At 39.5% G+C, this 19503-nt stretch overlaps 1 protein-coding gene across 1 annotated transcript in view; it reads left to right on the forward strand.

Annotated features, from left to right (window-relative positions):
* TRHDE (thyrotropin releasing hormone degrading enzyme) overlaps positions 1-19503 on the forward strand; it is a 219852-nt gene that overhangs the window by 185850 nt on the left and 14499 nt on the right. Inside the window, exons 13-15 of the mRNA XM_074573378.1 lie at positions 9213-9360; positions 11751-11848; positions 12343-12450. Of these exons, the coding sequence (XP_074429479.1) occupies positions 9213-9360; positions 11751-11848; positions 12343-12450 (354 nt within the window). The remainder of the gene's footprint in view (positions 1-9212; positions 9361-11750; positions 11849-12342; positions 12451-19503) is intronic.

The following is a 19503-nucleotide window of genomic DNA, read 5'->3' on the forward strand; positions in this document are numbered from 1 at the left end:
ATTTTGTATGTCTTAGAAAAGCAGAGTCATTACCTGGTCCAAAGTCAGTGCAACCATGGGAGTGGAAGATGAGGTAAATCATTCTTTGATACTGGTGATCACAGGCCCTTTTTTACAGGTTGCCCATTAGTTTTCTATGAGAAAACATTCGTTTTCCAGCTTCCCTTGTTGAATGCCAGTCATCATAAGTTTTTAACCTTTGAGTTCCCAGGCTTACAGGAGTTGAAGGTGAAATCTGTGACTACAGGAGTCAGTTTCCCTGTTGCATGGGTCACCTTGCCCAAAGCCTTTTTTACGTGCCAGGGTTCAACATGCCTGTTTTCACTCAGCTACCAAAGAACTGCTATTAAAGCACTGTGGGAAAGAATATCCTGAATGCATCAGTAGGGCACCAGTCCTTTGTAGGTCCAAAAGAAATGAATAGGGTTAGGAAAAGCCAAATACATTTAAATGTGAATGTTCATTGGCACTAACTTTCTCTGCGAATTATTCTAATCCACACGCTTGACTTTAAAGGTAAAAGAATGAATCAATGAATAAGAATCCTAACTGTCCCTTTATGGGTTAATGAGTATATTCTAATTATTCATATATTGCACATGCACAGAAACAGAACTGAAGTTAATCTGAGTTGTGCGTCTATGTTCTGAAGAGCTGTGTTTTCCCCCTTTAGAATTATCCAGACAAAAGGCTAGTCATGTTTTACGTATTTCGTAAGAAACAGACGATGCAGGGTGAGTTTTAAAGCAGCAGCAAGTCAACCACCTCACGGAATCACGGAATCACCTCATTTCCATTGTTTCAACAATGCAGACCAGTTTGCTGCCAGCTTGGATTTTCTAATTTTGATTTAAGCACATGACTTACTTATAATGACTTTGTTGGGTGGTGGGACTACGGGATTTATGGTGCACTTGCATGTGGGACTCTCATCACTGTATGGCAACCCTGTCGTTTTTGTGACAGAGTCTGTTTGACTGGTGCTGGATTTATGATAGAAATAATTCAGAACAGAGTAATAATTTTCCCTTGGCAATTACACTACCATTTGGTACTTTGTCCCTAAGGGGAAAATGAATGTGCTGGGATCTGTCCATAAGTTCAGTGGCTTGGTGTAAAGAACAAATCAAGGTCGGAATGCAGCTGAATACACGCTGATGTTTCGTAATAGCATCTAGATCTCCTGCTTTTGTCTGACTCATTAAAAGCTCGTGTAAATTAAAGTTTATTTTTGATTGCTGTGAGATTTTTAGTGAGAATTCTTTGTGAGGGATATTTCATTACTACGTTCAGTACTTTCTTTTTCTGCTCATTGCCTCTTTCCTCTGTAGCAATGGCCACCCTAATGATTTCTTTAGTGTAAGCAGGATAGTACCTTGCTAAGGGTTGGTGCTTATGATATTATATAATGTCATAAGCCACTTTATATATATATTAACTTTTGAAAGGTCTCTTTCCACCTCTGCCCTTGTCATAAAAATGGGTTATCACCTTTTCACCACAGTTCGTCAGCAGCCTTTTTAGGCATAAAAAGCTTCATGGACCGGCATGTTTGTTTAGAGGTAATTTGTCTAATAACTAAAACAGATCTCTTTGCTAGTTTGTGTGCCTGTTCTCCACTTTAGTGAAGCAGGCAACTGTGAAATTAGGAACACAGATGATAAGACAAATCTCACGTGGTGCCATGTTTCTAACACAGGCTAAAGTTCTCATGTGTAACAGTGGCTGCAGGATGATTGGCGTGCTGATAAACTGATGGGTAAGGACAATTATATAAAAAGTGTATCAAGTGTGATAGTTTTGGTAAAATTTTGCTTTTGTAGTCATGTTTTTTAAACGACTCAGAATGGAGAAGTCTGGCTTAGAGATGGCTTGTAGCAGCTCTTTTTTATGTCTGGGCTCCTTTCTATGGCACCAGTGAAGTCAATCAAAGCCCTCCAATCTAGAATATAATAAAGAGGGTCCCCTGCTTTTTCTAATTTATACTGAAGCTACATAAACAATGGTTCATTTTAGGACATGAAATGGATCTGTTGGTACTCTTCTGTGAATATTTACAGGACAAAAGACCAGATTTGTAGTATTCTTATTATCATGCCCCTGAGAAAAGGGAGTACTGAAATTCTGGTGCTCCTCGGATATCCATTGCTAGAGCCCTATGTTAAAAAAAAAAAAAAAAACTAGACAAATTTCTGTCAGGACTGGCATTGGTATAAATCTGCTTTGGGTAGGGGAGAGAAGAGTTGAGTTCTTAAGGTGGCTTCCAGCCTTTTCATTCCAGATGCTGCAGGTGAAGTTTTGTAAACTTTTTAACCTGCACTTGAGAAATGCTTAACCTGAACATAAGCCACTGCTTATGAATCAACACGTTTGATTTGACTGTTTTATCTGTTAAGATACTTGCCAAGACTATCCCAGATTCCTCTGCAGAATATTTTTGGTTGTAGATCTGTGCCTGCTAAGATTCTCGGGTAGCTACTGGAGAAACAGTGTGATGAATTCAGACCAGACATAAGATTGGACATCACAGTATTTCTGTGGTGTTTATATTTGTTACCTGGTTTCAGTATAGCCCGTAATCAGTTGTTCCCGGAGTGACAAACAATATTTCAATTTTCCTCTGAGATGGCTAAGCTGGAAAAGAACTTTATCTCTTAGCCCTGTCTCTCATGCATTTGGACTTTGGCAGGCAATATCTGATGGTACTTTTGCTGGACTTTAAGGATAGCAATATGATTGATTTGCTAAAAAGACACAAGAAAAATAAGGATTTCTGTCACCGACCTTCCAGTGACTTTGCTGGAAGAGAGTGTGATAAATCAAGCTGCATGTGTACAGTATGTGCTTAACTTATGTTGTAGTCTGTAGCGCCTCTGAGTAAATATTTCAAGACAATTATATCACAGGGGAATGATTTTACATTTTTCCCTTTGATGGGAATGTTGCTACTCTTACTTTTCTTATTATTGTAATGCTAATTGTTAAACGTTTCTGTTTAACATTTCTGTGGGTCTGTGTTTTTCCATCAGAGTTCACAGAGATACTCAGAACAGACTCACCCTGTTTTCTGCCTTCTTTCCTCATCTTGGTTATTGTCCTGCAAACAAGTGATTTCACTTAGCAGTTGTCAGCCAGCTGGTGGTGTATGTTTGTCACAACTCCGGTGACATTTGTGAGTCTTTGACCATTCCTTCCTACTTTGCTGGAAGCAAAAATTTTTCTTTTTTCTGACCAGATCCCATGTAACCATCTTTGAACCTAGTTCTTCCAGGCTAGTGAAGGAGAATCCTAGAAGCATGTCAGCACCCCTTGGTCGGTGAGTTTGCCACTGTTCAAGTGAGCCAGTACATCTTGCTGGATGCAGTATCCCCTGGGAAAGAGGACTCTTGAAATCACTCTTAGCACTGGACAAGCTTTTCATGTAAAGTAAAAGAATACAATTATACTAAAATATAAAGCTTAAGAAACCAGGTGCTGTGCTTTGTGAAGGTGCAGAATACTAGAGCATAGCTCACCACACAGTCACGCTGCTTTGGCTAATTTCTGTCTTCTGCTGGCCTGGTTGTCATGATAGTCATACCGCCTCCCAGGACAATTCACACAGGTCCTAGATCTGTGATCTGGATTTTAGGACTTCTGTGGTTCATGGTTTCTCTCTTTTATGGTTTAGGGTGAGAGCTTCTCCTTATATCCTGTTTTCTCAATTATGAATGCCAAAAGTTAGCAACCTTAATATTTGGCCTTACCATTAGCAAACTCTTTCCTTTTTTTGTGAATGAAAAATCCCTCAAGCTTTTTAAGCTATAATATACATTTAATATTTTATAACGTGTATCTTATATACCACATATTACACAAAAAGTAAAGCAATGACTATACTTATCACTACTTCTTCACAGAAACGATTTAATGGCAAATAGTCTGGGAGTGCAGCGCATTTGGAATAAGAGGTTATAAACATGGCTTAGTGGCTGAGGGTGAAAGAATAGGGCTGTCATGGTTTTCTGCAGGCACCCATACCATAAAATAGAGTAGAATATACAGAACATTCTGCCAAGGCAAAGTTCCTGAGGCACTTCTGTTTTCTCCAGGGAAGTGCTCCTATCTGAACTGCCACTGTAGGAGTGTTTTAGACAAGTCTCTACGCAAGTTCACTCAGAGGTCCAGCCTAGCAGCTGAACTTGAAGCACATCTGTCCAACATGTGCTGACAGAGTTCAACATTGATCGTAGCAGCCATAACCACTTTCCCTCAAAATCATGATCTGAAGCGATGAATTTATTGTCATTTATGTAATAATGTCACCCACAGGGACCTCCCTTCATCCCCATACCTGCTCTCACTCTGTTGATTTGGGAGGGTTGATTTTGATGTTACTGTGCATAAGCTCTTCAAGGGTCATACCCAGAAAGAGGAGGAAGTTCAGGAGTAAACACGAAAAACTCCGACTTTGCCACAATCTGTTTTTGTGAGAAGGAATATACCCTTAGGGAAACAATAGGAAAAGTGGAGGACAGGGGGAGAGGCAGGCAGAATTGAATGGGCTGATAAATTCATAGGTTAGAAGCAGTGACTGATGAGAGTAACGGTTTCTGTTGTGAACAGGATGAGTGTCATCAGCTAAGAATCATGATTTTGAAACTGATGAGGATGGCTGAGAGCTCAGCAATAAGAGACAGATCTCTCTGAGTTCACTTCATTCGTGTCTTTATGGAGAAGTTAAGCTTAAAAAGAAATAATCTGTTTGTTTTGCAGTGATGATTTCCCTTTTGCACTTCCCATAGAGAGATTTAATTTTGAAAGCACGATCCTAATGTCCATTAGTGCAGCTATAATAAACATTCATCTGTTTATTCCTTAAGCAGCATGTTTCCTAGAGCTATTCCTCTTATTCCTTACTCTACACTTTCTCATGTCAATCAAATTATCAGTAACAATAATCACAAATCCCATTAGGAACTAATTACATATATGCAACTTCAAGCTAGTTTACCTCTTTGCTAACATTATCTCCGAGATTTTTAACTGTAGTCAATCCAGCTTGCTTCTGTCCCCGTTAATTATGGTTACTCATCTTCACAAAGTATTAAGACCTAGAACTCATCTTAATGATATTCTGTTGCTTCAGAAATAAGGAAGACCTATAAAATGGAGTAACTTTCTCTGTCTTTGATGCATTGAACTCTGTCCGCCACCCACTCTGAGAGCCCCACCATTCTCATTTCATATCTGCTCAATTCCTGAGTGACACAGTGAGCTCCCCAAGTGATCTTGTTTTTCTTGCTTGAGTATGTGCTATAACTGGAGTTGAGAATGGAGCCTTGCTGACAAAATGTGGACAAAGATGACATGAAACAGACCGGAGAGTGGGTTGTCCTAAGGACACCAGACAAATACTTTTGAAATCTGTTACATGAACTCAGTTCTTTCCCAAGAAGATGAAGGGAACGGGGTGTAATTCTTTCAATAGAGAGTGTGAAAAACAATTGCTTGCGTGGATGTGGTATGTTGCGTGAAAGGGGACGAAGCGGTTTTGTCAGAAAATAAACCCCCTTGCGTTGTAACACTCCTCACCGAGGTGGGAGGCTAGGTGCGGCTAGGTTTAAATTCTGAGTGATGCCCAATTCAGCACTATCAGTCCGGTCACGTTTAATATGTATTAAACTATTATGATTTGGATACTAGTTTACATATTAAACTATTATGATTTGGATAGTGGACTGCACCTTCAGTCTAGTCGTACTCATGAACTAGCACGGCCGCTCTCGAGTCTTTGGTCACATTCAGTGAGAAACCGACACAACTAGCTGCTTAAAAAAGTGCAGTTTATTTAAAAAACAGGTATAAAGGTCTTAAGATTGCCGGTGATAAATACACTGTCTGCAAAGCACATGCAAATGAAGGTATTGTTAAATATACAAAACGTGCGACAAAGTTATAAACAATGCAGCATGGCTATAAATGTAGGAAAGAGATTCTCTAGAGAGATTTCTAAGTTTTCCGAGGAAGCATTCGGTATAATCTAAGTCTTACCCAAAGGCATCCCTATGGGGGGGAGGAAAGGCTCAGCCCGTCGACTGATCCTGGAAGTCAGTGATGGAGTTCTCCTCAACTTGTTCGCGATGGTGTCTTCCCTGATATCCCCCCTCTCTCGGGCTATGTTTATACTATTTTTTATCTTCAAGGTGGAGTTTGAGTGACTTTAGTCATAAATACTTTTATTATGATTGGTGTACTCAAGGAGTGGTTGCACTTTGGAGGCGGGTAGCCTTCAGGATGGAGGTGTGTTTTGGTACATTATAATGAGCAGAGTTTGCACAAAGGACAGCATTTCATCAAAATTTGATGAAGTGTTGGCTCAGGGTAGCGAGTAGGCAGCTTATCGGTTCAGTAGTACCATCTCATTCCTGTATCTGCTATACGTCATAAGGCAAGGCCACGGAATGGTCACATTCCGTTCCGTACCTCATGTAGCTTCGCAAGCAACCTTGTACAGAGAACCACAGATGTTGCATTTTTCACATGTCAGCCGCGGCTGTATTCTACCTCAGAAGCCTCTTGATTTTATGACTTTCCTTAATGTGTGAACAGTGCTGTACTTTTGTATTTTTGGCCATTTTAGTAATTATTCCACATAATCCACCCTCTGACTACAGTCACTCAAGGTCCACAATATTTAATACTGATAGGGAATATCACATGTGCTCTTGTGGTGAGGGTTATCAAGTACAAATACATCTTGTGGAGTGATCAAGCGAGTTAAGCTTTTCATCATAATCCAAAGTTTAACATACAAAAAAATTGTCAAATCAAAGCACAATACAGTGAGTACTAGTAAAACAACAACAGGATGGAGCATCTTGTTAAAGATTCCTGTAGCTGTTGGCGACCATCCAAAAAGAGTGTCCCACCATTCATGTCCTCCATCTTTCTTAACTCTTTCCAGCAGTTGGTGTATTTCTTCAACATCATGATGGACAGTAATCACAGTTCTTTGTCCTTTTTCTTGGGCCTCTTTCAATAGTCACTTCAAGCCATCGTGTTGTAGCAGCTTCTTTACCAATGTGAGATTCATTCCAATAGGGGTAGGCAGCAAATCTCGAATCAATGTATAATTAGATTGTAGCAATTGATAAGAAATAACAGGAGCTGAATAATTGAAGTCACATCTGATAATGTTAGTAAAGTTACAAACACAAAGATTTGAGTGATTACTTATATCCGCTACTATGTCATCTACGAATACAAGACTACAGGGAGATCTCATGCAAATGCACCCTTTCCCAACATATACAAGCACAGTTTCTGGCATTTCATTTGGATGTATCTCAAATTGGCAAACATTCTGGTTGGTGTCAAGACAAATGTCTTGTGCCTTGAGAGTGGTACTCTCACAAATGAATCCTTGTTGATCTCGTGAAATGCATGCATCAACATCAACGGTTTGCCATTTATTCTTGTTTTGTTGTGCCCACACTCTGTGCTCTATTGGATAGAGTATGGCTCCATGGTGATTCAACCCCAGTGCGATAATTGGGTATATGGTGTATACCAAAGCGTTGCGTATTGTTAAGACAAAAGCTGTCACCTTGCTCTCAATGGGATCATAGGTGAAATTAACCAGATACCACCAGGATTGAAATTTTTTCTCAAACTCAATTGAGTTATCCCATATTACTTGTCGAATTCTGGTGGGCAAGGTGCCTTCTTCACCTTCCCTTATGATCAGGGCTGTCATTGATTGCATCCACAGTTGGGCTTGGATGCAACTAAGAGCCAAAGAAACATTGTTTTGCATTGTATCGGGTGCATCTGTGATCAGCTGATGGTCTTTTTCACTTGTTTCTTCCCACTGAGGCAATCTATCCAATAAAAGCCATTGGTGGTTTCCCAAGGAAACTTGCGTGGGTTTGCCCCGTACCAAAAAGAATAATCTATTTCAAATATTTCAGCAAAGTAGTTTTTATATGCTGTTACAACTGAGATAAAAATTTATATCAACATGTATGTATTGGTTCATTTCCATAATAATCTGTGTAATTTTCTTTCTCTGCTATATGCCTGCATCTCTTCCTCAGACAGTGATGGAAATTAAGGGAAATATTTGCAACCAACAAGGAGAAAAAATAGTCTATGAAGATATGTCATACTGTAGCCTATGTTAAAGTGAAGCTTGTGGAATTCAACTTGCCGACTTTAAGTGTTTAATGAAAATAGAATCATTATCTCTTCTCCAGGCAGGTAGAGAACTCCTTTGGGATTTAAACACATGCATCAGGAGAAGAATAGACTTGTGTGTTTCTGGGAAGTTCACACCCACAGGGTTACACTTTGTTTCTGCAGTCTGGATAGTTAAGAAAAAATGCTGTTCTGAAAAAGAAAATGGGAGCAAATCCTAACGCTTGATGTTTCCAGTACTCAGTTTTAAAAAGCAGCTTTAAAATGCTTGTGTCTGTATTGCACTTCACTTGTAAAGCTATTAATTTAAAAAGCCTGCCTGAAACCCCACTAAACTCTTTCCTTTGCAGGGAGAGGTCTTTTATGACTGTAAAAGAATGGGGCAAAATTCTAGCTGATGATTGATTTATGAACATCTGAAAAAACATGCTTTATATGGAATGTGGTGAAATATCCTTAACCAAAGTGATGTCACTGAATGCCACTTCAGTTTAATAACGTAAGTCATTCCAAAATGGCTTACAGTGGATAGAAGACAAGGCAACTCTAAAGGAGAGAGAAACGAGTGCGGAGAACTGTGAAACTAAAGGATGCTTCTTCTCCATTAGTTCTTCCCAATTACCCATGGCCAGTAGAAATGTTCTCTGAAGCAAAATGCCGTGGGTTGTTGGTTTTATGCAGACAGCTTTCTATCTTACAATTCATCAAAGCAGCACCTTCCTTTTGTTTTTTTGCTTTTATTGTTCATGTCTTTTATAGCCACATGAATCCATATAAAGTAGGTATAGCTTGTCTAGTTTTCTTTCACGTGTCTTCATGCCTTCCTTCATCCCATAAGTATGCTCGCACATGTGTTGGGAGAGACTGCGAGTTGCTTTTTTTTATAAGGTTGACTTTTATGTCACTATAATGTGATGAGTTTATTGTCTTTTTCTGCCTTTTTTAATTTCATTTGGAAAAAAAAATAAGTCATTTTTGCCTCATAATGTATCTTCTGCAAAAACAACTTAATACTAACTTCTTTTATTTTGCAGAGCTGGTTATTTGCCTCAGAATATTCCTTTGGAAATTATCAGATACCTTTCAGAGGAGAAGGATTTTCTGCCTTGGCATGCTGCCAGCCGAGCTCTTTATCCTCTAGATAAATTGCTGGACCGCACAGAAAACTACAACATCTTCAATGTAAGAGATACAGCCTCCCTCCCTCCCTTCCTCCCTCCCTTCCTCCCTTCCTCCCTTCCTCCCTTCCTTCCTTCCTTCCTTCCTTCCTTCCTTCCTTCCTTCCTTCCTTCCTTCCTCCCTTCCTTCCTTCCTTCCTTCCTTCCTTCCTTCCTTCCTTCCTTCCTTCCTTCCTTCCTTCCTTCCTTCCTTCCTTCCTTCCTTCCTTCCTTCCTTCCTTCCTTCCTTCCTTCCACCTTTCTGCCCTTCCTTCCTTCCTTCCTTCCACCTTTCTGCCCTTCCTTCCTTCCTTCCTTCCACCTTTCTGCCCTTCATTCCTTCTCTCTCCCCTGCCTTTTCCTTTCTTTTCTTTCTTTCTCCTGCTCTCTCTCCTTTCATTGCCAAGAGCTGAACTATTCCCCAGTTAGATACTGTAAATGACCTAGGGATATTAGCTTTCTTCCAAGTTGTTCTTTATTTAAACATAGCAATTGTTGAGCTTTGGTTCATTTGCATTTGAACAGTGATAACTGTTGTTTGAGGCATATATGATTAGTAGAAGGAAAGGTAATTATCCCTCCTTAAAATATTATGACAAATAAAGTATTTCACTTAAAAGAGCCAAAGTAATCTATTTCCAGATTTTCTCTTTTGAGGAGCCCCACGGCGATATTTAGATTGATGCCCAAGCTCAGCAAGGACACCAAATGCAGGCACAACTGAACAGGATGCGTGCAATTAAAGTAAAGATTTGTAGTCATTATTTCATCCAAAAAGCCATGGTGAATTCAATGCAGTTACCTTAATTAACAAGGATTAGATACCATTGAATCAAAAGCCCATTCATAATTGGGTCCGAAGGGACAGCAGTAACATCTAGCAGTAGATAATTAAGATAGACATGACAATCATTTTAACATTTTACCTGAAATAAAAAAAAAAAAGTCCTAGCTACGCTGAAGCATGTTTGATGAAGTGTGCAGGATTTGATTGCAGCCAGTGACAATTATAAATTCTTGGGGTTTTTTTATTCACTAAGAGTTTTATATAGTCTACATATTTTCAATGAGCCTTCAAATGAAGGAACTCTCTAAAGCCTGAAATGCTTAAAGGTGCTTTTTTCTTCTTAAACATACATTTGCTTGTACATGTGTGTCCAGAGACACACAAGCACAGAAAGCAGGAATCTAGAGGTAGCTGGATGTACTTACATATGTAGAAGTACCCACATATATATATGTACATACACACACACGCTACCTGCTGACATGGAGAATTATCTTCGTGGAACATATACTACAGGGTGATAAAGACACATTGAGATTCTTTCTTTATGAACATACTGTGTGGGCCTACATGCAAGCCAGAGCCGTAATATAAAATGATGTGGAAATAACTTGCATGTTTAGTCCGTTATTAACTGCACAGAAAAATTCTTACGCGTCTGCCATTGCTATTTCACTTTTAAACATGGCTCTGTAAAGAAAACACAATTTTAATAAAAAACCCCTGTAAAATTCCTGGCTGGGATGTGTTTTATCACTATTGATGAGAGCTTTGAAAGCAGAGGTGATAGCAGAGGAAATAAAAAGCCTTTTTAGTCACAGAATAACATATCTGCCAGGGAAAGCTGCACCATGAATCTCCTTTTATGCTGACATCACATATACATGCCCGTGCATCCACAATAATAAAATATATGCTCTTCTATGTGGTTCTTTATAACTCAGTTCTCTTTTTCAAATTGGTAAATTCCACTGACAAAAGATTACACTGAATACAGTGACAGTGGTTTTCTTCACAACTGGCCAGAATATACAATTATGTCTCCTGTGTAAAAAGTAAAAGTAAGCTAAAATACATCTTGGGCTTGTTTTGTTCTTTAAGCATACCAAGAACCTAAATTTAAAACATAGCGTCATTAAATGCACAAAGGTCATTTGCAGCCACATTGTTTGGTGTTCTGAAGTCAATTGACTGTACTTAGAGAACATTTTTGCCATGGCTATGGATATTAAAGCAATATTCTTTTAAAAGTGAACATGCACAGTGTAGTCGAGATTTGGCACAGAGTAGAAGTTAAGCTGTTGACACTCTTGCAACTTTTCAGCCATGAATTGTGAGTTCAAAATAGCATGTAAGAAACTCTTCTTAAATTGATGGGGTTTATAACAATAAATTGTCTTGTCCTAGGCATCTAATCAAATAGCTGTTCTGTAGATTACTTCTCACTGTAGCAATGAAGGAGGATTATACGTGGACATGGTGCTTTGCTAAATGCAAATCAAAATCTTTGGCAAGTCGGACATTATTTGCTGGTAAAAAGGGAGACAAAACCTCAAAAGTCAGTAGTATTTCAATTTCAAATAAAAATTAAATGTTAACATTAAATATGTTTTTCTTTTTCCCCTCAGGAGTATATTTTAAGACAAGTTGCATCAATGTATCTCAAGCTTGGATGGCCAACTAACAATTTAAACAAATCGCTTGTTCAAGCATCATACCAACATGAGTACTGTTATATTTCTTTTTTTATTCTTTGTTTGCGGGATATAGTTGTAATAATGCACTCTCCTAAAATTTGATGTCATCTTTAGCATGTCATACTTTCCTAGCTCTGTTGTCCTTCTGTTTTTCGTTTCTGGGTTAGAGGGAGAGCAGCAAGATGCTGTGAGATTAATTCCTCTTTCCTGAGTTTGGAGAACATGATTTGCTAAGCCTTGATTTAATATTTGACTGCACTGGATATTTAAAAACTTGTACTCGTGTGACCACAGAGGTCAAGAAGAGTGCATAAGTGTAAATGGTGTCTGGTTCTGGTCCCTGACCTTTCTGTAGTTGTTGCAGAGCTGTAGGCATTAAGTTGACCCTGAGATTTGTGTAGCCGGATTATCTTTGATATGCTGCCCAACTATCAGTTGCTGACACTGTTATGAGAAATGCCTTTTTGTAAACATTCAAACACGTTCATTAATGCAGCCTTATTGCTGTCTTTAATTTGGACAGAGAGTTGCGTCGGGAAGTCATCATGTTGTCCTGTAGCTTCGGTAACAAACACTGTCACCAGCAGGCTGCAACGTTAATCTCGGATTGGATTTCTAGCAATAGGAACCGGTAAGTAGAACTGGAATGTGTATTTCCCATTTCTCTTACTCGGCGGCCATACAGCTGGCATGCTCTTCCTCTCCTGCCCACCCCCATCCGCAGGGCCCCGTTCTGCAGAGTGCTGTGGGAGGAAGCAGAGGTCACTGGCTGTTACTTAAACATGTCTGTGGGGCTTCAGAGTGAGTTGTTTGACTTTGCATGTGTGAGTGGGTGAAGGGGACACCCGTGTAGCCTCTGCCCACTCCTGATAAGTTGCTGTCAGGTAATTATCCGCTGGAAGGCAAGAAGATGGGTTTTAAGGAGAGGTTTAAAGGAGGAAAGATGAGTGAACACTGCGTTGGCAGACAAACGCGGAGCCTGTGTCTGGGCAAGAGAGCAGATGCTAAGTGATTAAAGAAGTGAGAGAGGTTAGAGGCAGAAGGAGTGAGAAGTAAGAAAGGAGACAAAACAATGTATTTGAGGGAAATGTTATGAAGCACTTAAGGGTGAAGACTTGAAAATTAATGTGTTTCAGGAATACATGGAAAGCTCATGTAAGGTTTCGGAGAGGGGATAATATGGTAGCTGGAATGTTGAGCATTAGCAGCGCTGTAGTGGTTTGACAGCAAATATGTAAGTGAGGCTGTGCAGATGCAGGTTTATTCAGCTGAGGCAAGGCAACACAGGCCATGGATGGTGTATGAAGTTTATCTTTTAAAGGCAAGCGTCTAAGAATTGTTAAATTACTGAAAATACAAATATTTAAGCAAGTAATGATCTATAGACAATGAAGTAAGTACAGAGTATAGGTTAAGACCACGGCTTCTTGAGAAAGGATGGTGGATTTTCTGATTATGTGGAATGTGGGTGTAGAAGTATTTACATAAGTACATCACATGATATTTTGGTTTAAAGGAAAATATTTTACTTTCAAGTAACAAGAAGAGAAGGGAAAAAGTCTTACATTTGTAGTCCCAGTCTCGTATTAGCTCTGCAGAAGTATCAGACATATTGGCATGTAGGATTTTTCAGACATTTTGGATCAATTGGGTGTTTGTTTGCAATTAAAATATGTCTGTCTGTCTTTTTTTGAAAATCCTTTACAGGCATACTCAGTTACATAGTTACCGGAGTGTCTTTTAAAACCAGCCACGAACTGAGCATGAATGGAAATCGCATTCCTATATGACTTTGAAAGTTCTGAAAAAAAAATAACCTTGAAACTATGACTATATACCTTTAAATAAGATGTGTGTGAGGGAGAGGGTTTTATTGTTTAAGATGGTACCAGATATATTTACTACAAAATATATACCCCAGGATTTTATATGAATTCTTATTGTCAGCAGCACCAATCAGTATGAAACTATTCAAAGAGGGGATTAAAGAGAAAGAATCATTGGAAACAATCTGCAAAAGTAATTTGCTTAGGTATTTGTTAGCAGAACTAGTTAAACAAACCTAGCACCATCTATTAGCATGCACAGCAGTAGATTATTCAGTGTTAAAAGCTGTCACCCTGCAAAGCTTTCTCCTACCCTCTGTCTTCATCCTTTCCAACAGGATTGAAGAAGGAGGCATCAGAAACAAAAAATAAAATAGCTTATTGCTTTACTAACAATAGCAAAAGAGGAAAGGAATGGATTTAAGAAGCCATCTGAAGATTCATCTTAGCCATTCTTGGGTGCACAAGATTGTGGCTGCCAGCTTATGACGAGTATTATGATAAAAGCGTCACAGCAGGGCAGAGGAAGAGAATAGCTACTAAGTTAAAGCAGTGCATTTCTCCAAAGGAACTGCAGTTTTGAAAAACAGCTGCAACCAATAATTTAATTACAAAATACAGATTGGCAGTCAGCTGATAAATCGGGTTACAACTTGCAAAGAGGACAGAGGCATGTTTTTATTTATTTCTTATGATTATAGGATTTGTTCAGAATTTACCAGTTGCTGTTCTCAGAGCGGCCTCACGTATTGAATGTAACTAACGTATGAGCAGACTCATTTCAGGTCTGCTTACATCGAAACGGCATTGCAAAGATTACTAGTAATAGCAGGTCGGTAGACATAAAATCAGCTTGTGTTTCACAGTAACAACATTTGTCGGGGTCTGTCGATGTTCTCTCGGGAATGTTCTCATTCCTGCTGCATCAGAGGTACCTCATATCACCTTTGCTCAGTTTAAACCAATTCAGACTGAAGCCTGAAAATAAAGCAGAGGCTGTTTTCCCTGCTTTTACACCAAGAAAATGATGATGATTCTACAATAAGAGTTTAATTAACATAGTGTTTGAGTTGTGCCTCTGCCTCTTTTTGCACTTTTAGCTCAAGTGCAAAGGGCAAGTAGGTAAGTACAAGATAGATGCAGAGACCACATCCAACAGGTGCCATTCTGTATTCTTTCTCATCAGTCAAGTGTTTTGCTCGGTTTGATGCCCTTAACAGCTCTTTGTCAATTTGCTACAAACCTCCAAATCCATAGGAATCCCTCAGAGCTTGTTTCCTCACAAAGAAGGGGAAACTCGTGCTGCTCATCTTTCTCCAGACTTCTCCGACAGCTCCTGGTGAGGAAAACTGGTGACAGGTACAGAAACTATATGTATCCTTGCCTGTTCCACTCCTTCTCCACAATGAGTAAAGTTGTATCTGCTGAAAACTACTCTAAAACCCCTTCCCTCTTCTGAAACAGAACAAAGACATTGACTGATGCGTTGCAGAAAGCCTGGTGGTTTCCATGGGTTTGTATAGCTAGAGCACGAAGATAGAGTTCCAGAGAGCTCAGAGATATTTTTATATACACTATAATTTGAGTTTGACTATGAGAGTAAAAACAAAGGCTAATTTGCAACCTTTCCACCCATCCCCTCCCCAGAACCTTAGTCTGGAAGACGAGATGTTTATACAATGAGCTAATTCACAAGCAGTGCGTGTTGGAAGGAACACGCGTTCTTCAAAGCAGTAGACCCCAAAATGAGACTAGGGAATTAGGTTTGTGTCCCAAGATTCTAATCAATACGAAATTAGGGTAATATTAAATTAATATGTGATATTAAATACCACATAAATGCACAGGCAGTAAATCATGTAAAGGAAGTTTTTGATTCCCTGGTGGTTACTGCAGTTAAAGTTCAAATAAGCATAACAGTGTGCAATTAATAATACTTTACAAATGCTAAAATTCATAACTTTTTAGCCACATTTTTAAACTATGGCTTTTTAGAATTTCTTTTGAAATGTTTTTTCTCTTTTACTTGTAGCATTTAATTATGGATAAAATGTTGGGTAATAAACAAATACAGTAATATCTAACACTGTTTTACCAGCATATGCGTACAGTTGCTGTGGTTTCTAGTAATTATATTTAGTCTGGTAGGTCCAGAAATTAATTACCATCTACTCTTCACTGTAGGGGATTGAAATAATCATAATAATCAGTTACTGTTTGTACTTCGTAATTACATGTTCTTTACTGTGCAAGTAATTTGCCAGTGTTCACCAAGTAAAATAATGGTCATTCTTAGCACAAAGGCAGAGGTCCTCTTTGTGTTTCCGGCGCTATTGGAAAAAAGCCATTAGATTTCCAACTGTAGCACTGCAGATTTTCTTATGGAATTAGTAGAAAAAAACACCAGACATGTTATCTACAACATTAGCCTCTGTGCATGAAAATGGAAGGCTTGAAGGCTTGAATTTCTAAAGCAACTTAGGTGTTCCAGTGCTTCATTTTTAGATGCCTGGCTCACAGGGCAGAATCAGATGCTTGGAGTTACACTTCCTACAAGGGGTTTTGGGAACCTCTAAATGAAGTTGGTGGCAGCCACTATGCTGAGTGAAGAGCCCCTTAACTGTGAAGACAGAGTGGGCCCTCTTAGGGTCAGACACTACAGGTGGCAAGATACCTATATCAGATGAATATGTAAATGGCAATCATAGAGTTGGGGGTTCTTGCAAAAGATGCCTTTCAAAAGTGTCACTGAGGCAGGAAAAGGTCTGCTCCTTTTCTTTTCGAACAGAGCTGGCAGAGAACCTGCTCCTCAACCTCCTTTGAAACAGTAGTTCTGAGATTGTGGTAGAGCTGCAGTTTAGTCCCTCAGCCCTGCATCTGCCACACGCAGAAGACCACCCCGATGACCTATCTGTGAGGTGTTTGGGACAGTATTAAGACACTGCAACGCACTTTCCTCCTCTAGTTGAAGCTCAGCCACTGGGATTTATTTCATTAGCAAGAGCAATAACACAGCTTTCCAACCTAAAGATGAGAGCATTCATGTGAGGGAGGGAGGCAGGATGACTTAGTATGCGAAGGGCTTTAGGTGGTATTGTTTAGTACTGCTTCTGCAGGGCAAAACATGATGCTAAAACAAGGAACATAACTCTAAAAAAGAAGTTTGGCTCTACAAGGGGCAAACCAAACACATCACGTCACATGTAGAAAAGGCATGTATAAGGAGACATCTGGTTGTACTAGTCTAGGAATTGATATAATATTTAAATCCTTGTGATTGTTAAAAAAGAAGTGATTATTTCTTTCAGCTGAAAATCTGAGATTAGACTTCAAGGTATGTCTTACTGTCTTTTTAATAAATGAATTTAAGTAATTTTGCTCTCTTTAAATTGCTGATGGCTCCAGCACATTTTGCTTGAAAGTCTGCGTTGACTTCTGACTTGATATGAAGGGAAACATTTTTCACTCCATTAAGTTGGGATATATGCTACTTCTGTATTGGAGCAATGGAAACCCTTGAAACTTCCATGTTGATGTTTGGAAGAATACAAACCTAGTAGAAAACGTATAAGCTCATTGAAATTTCCCTTGTAGTTTGAGTATGTAAGGTTACTGGGATTCAGTCAACAGCAGAATGCTGTACAAGAGAAGCTACTGTTGGCTGAAAATTAAGATGTTTGCTTCTACCTTCATTTAACTGAGCTCATCCCTGTGAAGGTCTTTCATGTGTGAAGAAATACATTATTCACACTCCTTAGATGTAACAGCGTTGTGGTTCAGCCTAAAAAAATTAGCAGAATTACCATACAATGCCTGCCTAAGCTTGAGAATCAGCCTTGTTAACCCCTTTAACCTTCACTGTGTATCTGTTCTGAAGGAAATACATGTTTCTAAGAGGATTAGCATTTTCAGACTTTCTGCCTTGGGTAGACTGAGTAAATGTGTATTTCTGAGGCCCAGGAGAGAATGTGTGGAGAGCTGCAATCTGTAAACTCCTGACAGGAGATATCATAACAGCGGGTTCCATGTGGATAGACGCTGTGATGGCTCAAAGCATAATTCATCCACAGGCACAGGCGTGTTTTTGCAAACCTCTCTGTGGGTACAGGCAGGATTCTCTTCCAGCTGCTGTTACCATCCATCAGCTACAGGTTGCCACATACCCGTTTCTGCTGGCAGAGTGGACTGTGGATGTGTGCTCGCTTGCGGCTAAGTTAGACAGGGTAGCGTGAACACGTGAACATGCGAGCGCGCTGCTTTGAAGTGAGACAGCTGATTTTGCCTTCAGCAGAAAAGGCAGTGCTTGTCTTCTGGTTCTGTTAGCAGAGCTGTGGTGATGCTATTCTTTTGCTAATACGCAGCAGTGAGCAGTGGGAGGTGATAGTATTGCATTGGACACAATTATGTGGCGATGTTTCTTTTAAGGTGTTACTGGACCCATTGGAAATCTCCTGGCTAGTCATAGCCACTTCAGTTTGCTCTGTTTCCTTCTTCAGAAATGTAACCATTGCTGTTTATTGGTTGCTGTCTTTTAAATGGAAACAAAGTACCTTAATTAATTGCCTCAATACTGCTAGAAAACTTACAGTAAATGTATTTGATTAATCTGGGCTTTATATCACTTTGGGGTGATTCTAGGTTTAATGCAGTTTTTACTATTTTTATCATTATCCTTCTGTCACAAGCACTCTGATCAATTTTGTTTACTTGCAATACTGCCTCACAGATATCATCAATTGAAAACAATGGGAAAATCACAGAATCGCAGAACGGTAGGGGTTGGAAGGGACCTCTGGAGATCATCTAGTCCAAACCCCCTGCCACAGCAGGGTCACCTAGAGCAGGTTGCACAGGAAAGTGTCCAGGCGGGTTTTGAATGTCTCCAGAGATGAGACTCCACCACCTCTCTGGGCAGCCTGTGCCAGTGCTCTGCCACCCTCAAAGTAAAGAAGTTCCTCCTCATGTTTAGGTGGAACTTCCTATGCTCAAGTTTGTGCCCATTACCTCTTGTCCTGTCCCCGGGCACCACTGAAAAGAGCCTGGCCCCATCCTCCTGACACCCACCCTTTAAGTATTTATAAATCCAATATTCTACCACATCAAACTTGTGTAAAGTGAGGGTTGCGTTCTGATGTCTGGAAATTTGGTGTCTCTTGTCCTTGCACCCCTTAAGCTGACCTTATGGTTGATAACAATCTGCTACTCTGATCGATGGAGCTAAGCTCACTATGCTGTTTGATAAGTAGAGCTAATGTTCAATACTTAGCTTCTTTCTAATACTTTTTTCTCAGGATGCTGCACTGAATTAGACTGAAGTCAGCATCCATTCTGTAGCCCATGGCTTAATGAAGTTTGCATTTGTCTGTCTTCATGAATGAGAAGTAGAGACTGACGGACAATCCTGAATGCAAATCCGGATATTTTGAATCTCTTCTGGTCTCTAGTCATCCAGGTTGTTCTGAGAAGCCTTGGGGTGCTGAGGTGGAGCCAGAGATCTCTTAAAAGAGAATATGCCGTGAATTTTCTGTTCAATCTGTGGGTTTCAAGTCAGAACGCATCTGTGTGTGGATTTGCACTACAGATGAACCACTTTCGGTTACTAAAAAATGAAATCGGGACCTTGGATGATTGCATCCTAGTACTAAATTACCTCATTTAATCTTTTTAAATGTAATAATGTGGATATGAGCTTTACCAGTGACTTCTGTTTGGCATTTCAAAGACTTGTTGCTGTGACTGTTAGGAACACTGGTTAATTCTTTATCAGTCTTAAGAAAGGTGCAAGTAATCAAGTTAGATGACTTCCATCATGTAATTTGAACAAAGACAGTGGTAACCAACAAGCCTAATTTGAGAGT

Source organism: Larus michahellis, chromosome 1, assembly GCF_964199755.1.
Source record: "Larus michahellis chromosome 1, bLarMic1.1, whole genome shotgun sequence".
Taxonomy (NCBI): domain Eukaryota; kingdom Metazoa; phylum Chordata; class Aves; order Charadriiformes; family Laridae; genus Larus; species Larus michahellis.